The sequence below is a fragment of the Schistocerca nitens genome, chromosome 1 (genome assembly GCF_023898315.1).
Source record: "Schistocerca nitens isolate TAMUIC-IGC-003100 chromosome 1, iqSchNite1.1, whole genome shotgun sequence".
Lineage (NCBI taxonomy): Eukaryota > Metazoa > Arthropoda > Insecta > Orthoptera > Acrididae > Schistocerca > Schistocerca nitens.
The window spans coordinates 394,925,645-394,938,087 of record NC_064614.1 but is presented as its reverse complement, the minus strand read 5'-3'; the positions used below and the strand labels follow the sequence as shown (position 1 = coordinate 394,938,087).

The 12,443-nt window shown below is 36.6% G+C and overlaps 1 protein-coding gene across 1 annotated transcript in view; it reads left to right on the top strand.

The window, feature by feature from the left end:
• LOC126249437 (nucleosome-remodeling factor subunit NURF301) overlaps positions 1–12,443 on the top strand; it is a 320,790-nt gene that overhangs the window by 221,864 nt on the left and 86,483 nt on the right. The window contains exon 23 of the mRNA XM_049951093.1: positions 151–315. Within this exon, the coding sequence (XP_049807050.1) occupies positions 151–315 (165 nt within the window). The remainder of the gene's footprint in view (positions 1–150; positions 316–12,443) is intronic.

Sequence of the window (12,443 nt, the reverse complement as noted above, 5' to 3'; positions counted from 1 at the left end):
TAAAATGAAGCAAATAATATTCCAATAGTGGTCTCCCTAATTAACATTAATCTATGTTTCTACATTTGATTTGGAATGCAGGAAGCAATTCTCCGAAGCTAATATGGGATTCATGAAATGCTTGATGTTCTTTGTTTTTCTAATTTGCAGTGCAAGCTGATGGCTCACTAAAAGTTGTAACCAAAGTAGCCATTCCATCTTCACCAAATACTCAACTTACCAGCGGAAAGAGTACTCTCACATCTCTTCTGACTAGCACAAACAACACTTCTGGCAAGGCATTACTGGGTACAAGGCGAATTTTCATGACTAAAGGTAATTTAATTATAAAATATGACCTTTGTACTTTAGCTACTACATAAAACTGTTTGTGAATAACTTGTTTCTCAATTGACAAATATGTATTAGATAGCAGTGTGGGCATAACCCTGTGCCTTTTTGTTTGCAGTAATTTTCTAGTATTTGCAAGATTTAGTCAGCTCACATTACAAATATAAATTTTTCCACAAAAGTGTGCAAACATCCTTTTCTTTCACTTTTGTCCTTATGAGTTACCACAAGTATTTGCTGTTCCAGTCATGCCTGTAAACATAAACGTACATACAGTAAAACTGAAATATGTGTGATCATTGTCTAATTAGTGCTTATTTTTCATCCTCGTCATGAGGATTCCAGTTTTTGGTCTTTGTGATTTGAAATAGCCACCTGTTCCAGACTATGTGGTCTTATTACATATCTTTGTTATGAATGTTTATGCTTAATTATAAGATTTACTAGTGTTTATAAGTGTATACAGCATTCCATTTCTCTCCAAATTAAGTGACAGTAGTGGTATGTCACTGATCATCACTAGCATTGCTAAAGATCAGCCTTAGCTCCTCATCCCATTAAGGCTAGAACAGTTATAACTTAAGTCTTCTGACATTGAGGCTAATCTTTCTGGCTATGATTTTCATGTGCATTCTGTGTACTGCATGTATCATACAGTTATATAATCTGGCAAATTCGTTTAGGAAATGTCGAATGTTTCTGAGCCAGCCATAAATTCATTCTCTCTCTCTCTCTCTCTCTCATATCACACACAATTCTTCCATTCCACCACGCCAGAAGTGTCTTCTTCCGTGTGCTGTACTGCGCCATCTTTTGTTGATTATTTCAAAAACATGTCTATCTTAACCACTACCAAATTGTAATATGGATTCACAGCTCACCGTAGCCAATCTCACTGAACACTCACATCTGATTTTTAAATCATACTGTTAGTAAACAGGGGACACTGTTTGCAGTTTAACTAATGAAAAAATGTGATTTATGATTTGCATTATAACTGGACACTTTGTTATTAAAAAATCTGGTATTGTGGACACATCTTCACTACTGAGATTGATTTGGAAAAGATTTTGAAAACCCATGGCCTCTCCTAACACTTCTTACACAAATTAAAAACTGCTCTCGTATTCTAGTTCTTTTGTTGCTGTCAGTTCATCTGCATCTACAGAATCTTGGCTTTAACTATCAGTAATACACACATCAAAAGAAGTTTTGCATAACTTCTGTTCCGAGAGTTCCGGAACCTGTGCAGAAAATTTGAATAGAGATCAACATGAACATCATTTCCGCCCTTTTTATTGCTCATGGAAACCACACATTGCGTGTTGCACCACTGTGCAGCAAGACCTTCAGAAGTGGTGGTCCAGATTGCTGTACACACCAGTACCTCTAATACCCAGTAGCACGTCCTCTTTCATTGATGCATGCCTGTATTCGTCATGGCATACTATCTACAAGTTCATCAAGGCATTGTTGGTCCAGATTGTCCCACTCCTCAAAGGCAATTTGGCATAGATCCCTCAGAGCAGTTGGTGGATCACATCGTCCATAAACAGGCCTTTTCAGTCCATCCCAAGCATGTTCGATAGGGTTCATGTTTGGAGAACATGCTGGCCACTTTAGTCGAGTTCCTGTCCGTCTGTACCTCCTCCATGTCTGAACAACATCGCTTTGGTTTACTCTGAGACGTCTGGACACTTCCCTTGTTGAGAGCCCTTACTGGTACAAAGTAACAATGTGGACACGATTGAACTGCATTATTTACCATCTAGGTGTGATTAAACTACAGACAACATGAGCCGTGTACCTCCTTCCTGGTGGAGTGACTGGAACTTATTGGCTGTCGGACCCTCTATGTCTAAGAGGCGCTGCTCATGCTTGGTTGTTTACATCTTTTGGCGGTTTTAGTGGCATTCTGAACAATCAAAGGGACTGTGCCTGTGATACAATATCCACAGTCAACCTCGATCTTCAGGAGTTCTGGGAATCGGTGTGATGCAAAACTTTTTTCGATGTATGTGTATTAAAGATCTCCAGTTGTTACCTGATTTGTAAAATACGTCCCTGCAGCTTTCCCATAAGAGAAACTCCTCCTCATTATTGATGCCATCTCCACCTGACCTCTTTGTTATTGATCGCTTTTTCTTCCTACACTATCCAGACAAAATTGTTCCTACATATATTTAGTATTCATGTCAAAAGTTTAAGTCAACAGTAAAAAGCTTCACAAATGTAAAGTCACACGTGGCAGTACCCTCATGCCCCATGTCTACCCCACCAACACACTTATGTCATTAATTCTTTTGTCATTGTAGCCATATTCGTTTATTATACCCTCTCTTACACATATCATCAAAAACAGGGCCTCACCATTGTGAGTACTCAAGTTTCTGTGACTAGAGTGAGTTAACTTTTTTTTCTGGTTGTAGAGCCATGTGATTTTCCATTGGTAGACCCAGAGCAAGACCACTGCAAGTTGAGGCCCAGATATTAATTTTCTCCATTTGGTGACAGTTCAATTTTTAAAAAGGTTGGGAGAATCTACACCCAGAAAAATTTGCTAATTTCCCCCACTCAAATGTCTTGCTTGCTGTCTTGTGGCTCAGCTTTATTGTGAACCACAGCCGCAGCTTTACTAAGCATGTTACACCAGTTTTTCCGGATAACTTTACAATTTTGGTATTGAATTACTGTCATATATAATCTGTTATGTTATTTACACCACATGGGAAGGTGATAATTATGTATAGTTGTAGGGAAACAGGAGAAGAAGACAGAGCCATTGTGTTTGAGATATATAAAAGTGACACTTGCTGCACTCCAGCTTTGCGAAAATTCATCATTAATACAAAAATGAATTATGACTACAGTGATAGTAATTGCAACAATAGGCTTAATTTTTGTTTGACACTGTTCGTCCTCCTTCGTGAAGTCGTGACTTGAGTAGCGACAGTTTGTATCACAAAGTGTCCATTCAACAATTTGGATAGGAGAGAGAATTGTTTGTGAGGAGGGATTGCTAGACAACAGAACATTTATGCCATATGACTGCTCATAGTAAAAGCAGTGTCCCTGACTGTGTAAATTCTTGTCAGCAATGAAACATAACAGTAAGAATTCATCGTTTGTGCAAAAGATCAAAACTGCTAGCTGTGTCAGTAATGTAAAATGTGGAACTTCCAGATTTATTGAAATCAGAAAGTATTTGAGTTTTACCTGCAATTTTTCTGTTCCTTTGACCAGGATTAACTGCAAATTTTCCTTCATTCATTTATGTATATTTTTATCGTCCCCTTACCTGTTTTTGTTTTGTTGTTTCTTGTAACTGTAGTGCCAGATTACTCTCTGTCTCTGCCCCACTTTGAAGGAATCAGTCATTTTCTTTCCTATCATCTCATGGTGTTTCTGCTGTAGATGTTGTTAAAAAAATTAATGTATGAGGAACACCTTATTTGTGTAATACCTTTCATACCCTTCACATTGTGTGTAATCAACACTGTAATGTAAAACAGCATCTGCCCCATGTTCCATAAAATGAAAATCAAACCACACACCAAAGGGTATGCTATAAGCAAATGCAGCATAGTGATACTTTTGTCTACTATGTTACATGATATACTGTCTATTCTATGACAAAGTTTGTAGCCATCCACCTTGTCAGTGTACACTTACTGGAGACTGCCAGTACTTAACAAATAATACTTTCTTACTAGAACTGATAGTTTTACTTATTTTATTCTGGCTTCTTTAATTTGTCTCCTCTGTGGGAATTATTCATCACTGCTAAACAAATGAATTTATGAGAGATACAATGAGGCACCAAAATGTTTAAGACTTTGGGAGCTTTCTGCTGTTGAGCTTTGCTTTCAAGATATTTGCAGACTTCTTGTAACTCACTTGCCCTTAGGATCCACAGTAAAAAGTTCTGTACTGTAATAGTGTTAGCCACTGCCCTAGCTCATGGATGAACAGGACCGCAACAGATTCAGGAAACTAGTTGTGTATATCGGTCATAGCCAAGGAATGGGACCGAGCGAGGTGGCGCAGTGGTTAGACACTGGACTCGCATTCGGGAGGACGACGGTTCAATCCCGCGTCCGGCCATCCTGATTTAGGTTTTCCGTGATTTCCCTAAATCGCTCCAGGCAAATGCCGGGATGGTTCCTTTCAAAGGGCACGGCCGACTTCCTTCCCCGTCCTTCCCTAATCCGATGAGACCGATGACCTCGCTGTCTGGTCTCCTTCCCCAAACCAACCAACCAACCAAGGAATGGGAGGAGCATATGAGCATGTATTTGAGAGAAACAAAGTTCAAATTTATCTGCCTCTCCTCAGCTGTAGTGCCTTGAGACTGAAATTGATGAGATGTTAAGTACTACCATTATACAGCTGCTCTTTTGATTTTCTCTCTCTCTCTCTCTCTCTCTCTCTCTCTCTCTCTCTCTCTCACACACACACACACACACACACACACACACACACACACACGTCATCTTCCTCCTTTTGTAATATGGTTCATATTCAAATTCCATGTATATTCTATACAATTCTATACAAGATAGAAACTGCACTTAAAAGTCAACAAAAGGGTCAATCCATATGAGTGGTCCAGTGATGGTAGCTTCACCATTTTTAAATATTTTAATTTTTTTTATTTGTGATTGCCCTATATTTGAAAAGTTCAAAACATTTTTTTTTAATTAATTTATCTTGAACTTCTACTGGATGGCGGCCGTTTTTATTTGTAGGCACGCAACGATTTTTCAGTCTGGAGACATTAGAGAAAATTTGAATCTCTCTGCACTGCGTTAAGTTACAACATTGCAATTGACATGAGTGTCCTCGACAACATTGTCTATTACACAAAATACCCTAAATTCAAAAATAACCAGTCAAAAGGGCCTCCAAAGTTTGGTATCAAAATTTTCAAAAATCCACTTTTTAGGCCCAAAAATAACAAACCAGGAGTGATTTATGAGGGTCTATTTTTTTCCTCTAGTTAGATGATATACACTACTAGCCTCATATAGAGCAATAACATAAATGTTTCCTTAATTTTTTATGAATTTTTGAAATATGAAAATTTTAATTTTTTGTCAAGTTTGGGGTTAGATATCTCAGGTGGGACTGAATATGATTTTTGCACAGTTTGTAAACCTATATGATAGCAACATACTGTAAAAATTTCAACATTGATATCTGACTGTTAACAAAGATATGAATTTTTGAAAATGAGGAAATAATTCACATTACTCTACAACTGATCTCATGGCTGTTGCCTATTTAAATGGTTTATTGTTTCAGTGTAATAAAACTTAATTGTGACATATATTTAGTTAACACTATCACCCAATATTCATTTAGTTTATTTATGTTTAATAATGCGATATTGAACAATAGGAGCTTTTGCTTTTGTTCTATGGTAATAAAAATGCCCACTTACGTTCAGGTTTATTGTCAAGAAAGAAGTACATTATTGCTAGGTGTGGCATTATTGTAGTCACTCTGTTCTGAAACCTCTGATAGAGTGGATGTACATGCTTCATCGAGAGTGCAGAATGTGTTATGTACTTTGTTCTGTGTGTAATTTGTAATTAATTTTGAGAGATTTACAGGAATGCAATAACATGGATGAACAGTGCTCTGTTGGACAGATAACAAGTAAAGTGTGCCACAACAGTTTACAGTTCAGTTTCAGAAAAATTGAAAAATGTCAATGACTTTGATGAAGTTATACAAACTTTGTTTAAATTTCGAGTGAGTTCTTCTGTAACATCAGTGTGTTAGTATCATGAGAAGAAATATATTCTGAAGTACAACCACATTTTTGGAAGAAAGTGCTGTGATCGATCCACTTAAACCTATCATTGAAGGTTTGAGGGAAATAAAACTTGGACATTTGTCCTTGTTGTGTGAGAGTGAAACAGCTTCCCAAGTGAAACGTAATGTGATTCCTGGAAATTCCCTGTGCCCAAATTATGACTCAAAAATATTTGTTGTGAATCCAGAACCAGAATCATGTAACCTTGTTAATGACGTTTATATTCCTAATGAGGAAACTGTTAGCATATTGGATTATGCTTGTTCTAAGTTAGACGCATCCCCTGCTTCAAAAATAATAAAATTAAGTAGCAGAAAAAGAAAAGCAGTTATTGAAAATAAAGTACAATAAATTTCAGACAAAATTAGAAAAGACTTGGAACCATGCTTTAATAATACCACCATTATTTCTAAAGAATAAGAAAACCTACCACCAGCATCATCGGACAATATTTGAGCTTAATAGATAAATTAAAAAAATTAAGTGTTCATTGACATCTAAAGAGGAAAAAATTAAAATTTTAAGTTTGCTCCCTGACTCATGGTCAAGAGAAAAATAGTTCATGAATTCAACATTTCTCATCATTTGGTCAAACAAACCTGAAAATTAGTGAAAGAGCAAGGCATTCTTCCAGTTTTAGGAAAGAAGAAAGAGTAGGTATAGGCGAAGAAACAATTAAAAAGATCCAGCAGTTGATTGAAGATGATGAAAACAGCAGAATGCGCCCAGGTTGCAAAGATAGCAAAAGAGTTGTTATAAATGGAGTTGAAGTAACAAAGCAGAAATGGCTAGTACTGTCAAATTTAAATGAACATTATGTAGCTTTCAAAAATTCTGAATGCAAAATTGGAAGGTAAAAATTTTGTGACCTCCACCATAAGTAGTGTATTTTGGCTGGATCCTCAAGGACACACTCCTTACGTGTTTGTTTAATATCATCAAAATGTCTAACTGATGATTGTGAGTGCAAAACTCAGTGATCTTAACTACAAAGAGTTACTAGATTTAATGGTCTGTGACACTAACAGTTATGACTGCATGATGAGTTGGGTAGTAAATGCCCTGGTAACGAAACTATTATTGAATTGTTTCACGAATATGATGATGAAATGCCAGACAGTATTACCTTCAAACAGTGGGTCACAACTGACAGGGCAGAAATGATAACAGTGGTTAAATCTCAGGAAGAGTACTTGGAATATTTAATGATAACTTACAAAAACTCAAAAGTCACCACTTTGTTTCTAAAATCCAAAGTAAGTTTTTGAAGGACAAAAAAGCACAACTTCATGAAATTGAATGCATAGTGCTAGCTGATTTTGCAGAAAATTTTACATTTGTGATTCCACTGGGTTAGTGTTCAGGCAGCAGTGCATCCATTTATCTTGTCCTTTAAAAATGAGAAAGATGAAGTTTGCAGTTCTTCAATTTGCATTCTAAGTGACTACTTGGAGCATAACACTTTGGTTGTACATGTGTTTCAAAAGTATGTACTAAATTACATAAAAAAATTTTTTCCCATGGTTGAGAAGCTGATATACTTTTCAAATGGAAGTGGTGGCCAGTATAAGAAGAAAAAGAATTTTTGAAATCTGTGCAACCACAAAGTAGACTTTGGGTTGGAGGCTGAATGGCACTCTTTTGCATCTTGCCATGGTACTAATGCATGTGATGGAGTAGGAGGTACAACAAAACGTGAAGTAAGTGAAGCCAGCCTAAAAGACCAACCACAGACCAAATTCTCACAGCACAGGACATGCATATATCTTGCAAGGATAATATTAAAGGTATTACCTATTTTCTGATCAAGAAAGAAGAAGTTGCTCTGCATATGAAAACAACACTTCAAACCAGGTGAAAACTGTATAGCAATAAAAGGAACAAGGCATTTCCACAAATTCCTTGGCATTGCAGAAAACTTAGTTCGATGCTATGTAACATCAGAAACTGAAATTTATGAGGAACATTGTGTCAGTAAAATTACATATCTGTCTTTGATGTTGAATGACATGGTGGCAAGTGTGTATGATTGACAGTGGTGGCTTGCAGAGGTTGAAAGAATAAGTTTGGAAAACAATGCTGTTTTTGTGCATTTTTGCCACCCTGCTGTCCCAAGAACATCATTCAAGAAATCTACTAGTGACAAAGTTTGAATACCAATGAAAAATGTTTTAAGGAAACTTTCAGTGCTTGAACTTACCACATCAACTGGGAGATCTTATTCTATGTCACAGAAGCTGTCTGAAGAAATAAAGTGTTCTTAACATTCACCACCAGGTGTATGAACAGTCGCATCTCAAAGGTTGTTAATTTCAGTGATGGCGTTTCCACTTTTTGTATATAATTCAGTACCTTACTTCAATAATAATTGATTATATCCCGCCAATATCATACATGAATAGGCAACAGCCATAAGATCAGTTGTAGAGTATTGTGAATTATCTCTGTTGAGTAATGTGAATTATCTCCTCATTTTTAAAAAATGATATCTTTGTTCACAGTCAGATAAAATGTTGAAATTTTTACAGTACGTTGCTAACGTATAGTTGTACAAACTGTGCAAAAATCGTATTTTTATGTTCAGTCCCACCTAAACTTTACAAAAAATGAAAAATTCCAAGTTTCAAAAATTCACAAAAAAGTAAGGAAATATTTGTAAGTGTTCTTGCTCTATACGAGGCTAGTAGTGTATGATATCTAACTATAGGAAAAAAATAGCCACTCATAAATCACTCCTTGTTTGTTATTTTTGGGCCTAAAAATTGTATTTTTGAAAATTTGGATACCAAACTTTGGAGGTCATTTTGACTGGCTATTTTTGAATTTAGGGTATTTTGTGTAATAGACAGTGTTGTAGAGGACACTTCTCTAAAAACTATCATGTTAATTGCAGTGTTGTAACTTAACCCAGTGCAGAGATATTCATATTTTTGCTAACATCACTACACTGAAACATTGTCGCGCGCTTACAAGCGAAAATGGCCGCCATTCAGTACAGATGAAAGGTAATTTGTTTAAAAAAACTGTTTTGAACTTCTCAATTATAGGGTAATCACATATAAAAAAATTGAAATATTTAAAAATGGTCTAGTAACCAACTTAAATTTTATTGGACCACTTCATTTGGATTGACCCAAAATCTTTCATCAGGCATGTTACCGATTTGTAGAAGAAAAAGTGTAGTGCAATAAAAGAAGCAACAAAACACAGCTTTTCAGTGCAAAATCTAAGGCCTCTTGTATACTTTGTCAAGTTATCTGGTCACGTATTTTCGAAATTGACTTAAATTATATTTTTGCAGAACATTTTAAATATTTAGTGACTTGCCAACTGTAACAATTTTCGTAAAGGACTGTTGATTGAATTTCTTGTTATTACATCCAAAGTTAACATAGGCTAATTTATTAACGAAGTTCTTTTCCCTGTGTAGGACAGAAATATGTTAATACTATACATAGGTGATAAAAATGATCATCACTATCAGGATTTCCTTCCAGTGAGCTGGGTAGGAATTTTGTGAATTATATGCCTCCATTGGTTTCTCTCCTGTTATAGCTTTTCCCTCTCCATTTCATCCCATGTTACTCCTATCCTCTTGAGATCTTTCGTAACCTGGTCTGTCCATCTCTTTATAGGCCGCCCAATTGGTCTTCTTCCTGGTACCTCCATCTCCAAATACTGGTGTGGTGTTCGAGTCGGATGCATTCGCTTCACATGACCGAACCACTTCAATCTCAAAGCACTCATTCTTTCCTGAAGTTAATGTCACCTGCAGGTCTTTCCTTACATAATCGTTCCTGACTCTGTCTCTCCTAGTTTTTTTGTAGAGCTGCCCTAAGCAGCTTCATTTCACGTGCTTCTATTTGACTGTCTTCTCTCTTATTTATGACACAGGTCTCTAGACTATACATCATGATTGGCAGAAGATAAATTTTATACATGGTCTGTTTGGCTCTTTGAGGGACTTCCTTGTCCCAGATTAGATTTCGTACTTGGTGGAAGTAGCTAGATCCTTTTGTTATTCTTTTTAAGACTCCTAGTTTGGAACTTCCATCATGTGATATGTTGCAACACAGATAATTGAAACTTTTCACACATTCAACCATCTCCCTCTCCAGTATGATGTGATAAGGTGTGGGTGTCCTGCTCATCTTCATTGCCACTGTCTTGTTCCTACTTACAGTTAACTTGAATTTTTTAAATTTTGTGTTCCAGTAATCTAGTCTCCTCTGAACCTCCATTTCCATCTCTCCCCAAATGGAGATGTCATCAGCAAAAACGAAAGCGTTGAGATCTTTTTCTTCTTCCTTCCATGTCCGTAAGTGTAATGAAGAGAAAAGCGAGAGCGAACTGCCTTGCTGAACACACCTCTTTGTCTTAAACCAATTTGATCTTCCACCTCCTACTTGTACACTGCTCTCACAACCATCGTACAGCATCTGGACTTCTTTAATTAATGAATCAGGAACATTATGTTGTTTCAAGCATTCCCATATTTTTTCCCTTGGTACACTGTCATATGCTTTTTGCAAATCCTCAAATACTACTATCAAGTTCTTTCCTTTTTCCCAATATTTCTCCATTAACTGATGGAGGGAGAAAATGAGATCTATTGTTCCCGTATTACTTCTGATCCCATGCTGTTGTTCCTTTAATTGGTGTTCTAGAATTTTCCGTAATCTTTTTTCTATGACATTTTCCATTATCTTAAGACAGTGTGATAACAATGTGATTACTCGGTAGTTGGTGCATTTCTTTCTACTATCTTTCTTGAACAATGGTATTATAATTCCTTTTTTCCATTCATCCGGCATTTTGTTTTCTTTCCATATCACCCCAGCACCCAGTGTAACCATTGTATTCCATGGATTCTTGTGGCTTTAACCATATCCGCTGCCAGCTCATCTACTCCAGCCGCTTCCCACTTTTCATCTGTTTCAGGGAATTCTCAGTTTTAAACCAAGAGATTAGTTCCTGCTCTTCCCCTAATTCAATGACTTCAGTGTCACTTTCTTGTGCACCTTCCCCATTCAGTAAGATTTCAAAATAATTCTTCATCTCTTCTCTGATACCTTCCATGTCCTTGATAGTATCCCCATCCTCTGTTTTAATCACTTTTATGTCTTCTCTATCATATCTTTTACTTTTCAAAAACCCATATAGCAGTTTTTGCTTCCCTTTGCTATCCTGCTCTAGTTTCTGGCTGAATGTTTCCCAACTCTTCTCCTTTTCTTCTTTCACAATTCTCTTTGCTTGGAGTTTCTTTTGTCAGTATTCCTTCTATAGTTTTGTCACCTTGTGTTTATCTTTTGGTACCAGCCCCTGGTTCTGATTTCTTTTCTCAAACTCCATGTTTCTCTCTCTCTCTCTCTCTCTCTCTCTCTCTCTCTCTCTCCATATTACATTTTTTAATAGCATCTTTTACTCTATCGTTCCACCAACTGCTTTCTTTGTCTTTCACTTTACCCTTTGTTTTGCCGCATACATGCACAGCACTGTTAACTATTGATGTTTTAAATAGGTTCCACTCTTCCTCTACACTACCCCTTTCAGTTTTTGTGCTACTAGATTTTGGAAACTTGTCTTATTTTTTTTCTTCTTTCAACTTCCACTCCTTAATTTTTGGCATTCTTTGTACAGCATTCAAACTTTTCATCGTATAATTTAGATTAGCTACTAGTAACCTGTGGTCGCTATCCAAGTGCTCACTTGGTATGACTTTAGTGTCCCTTACTTTTTTCTCCAATTAATTTGTCCGTTAATATATAGTCTATAACTGTCTTAGATTTGCCATCCCAGCCATATCTAATAATCTTATGGCTATCTTGTTTCTTGAGGAACATATTCTTCACTAACAGATGGTTCCTTATGCACAGATTTAGAATTTCTTCACCCTCAACATTTTGTCTTCCATATCCAAAAGGGCCCATCACCTCCTCATATCTATTTCTATCAGTGCCGATCTGAGCATTCAGATCCCCAATTATCATAATGTTATCTTCTCTTACTTGGTCTTCCAGTTCTTCAAGGAATTTCGTTTTTTTCTTCATCACTGCTCCCTTGCTGATGTGTGTACACTTGGAGTATAGTAAAACTATTCTTTCCCCAGTTCACTCTTGCTCTAATTATCCTTTCATGTACAAAGCTCACAGCTGTAACTGGGCCAATGTCTTTGTGAAACACAAACCCCACTCCATTTTTTGGCTCTTTATTGTGACCCTGACAGTATAATTTGTACCCACCTCTTAGCAATTTAAGGTTTTTTCGCTTCTACTTGGTTTCACTCAATCCA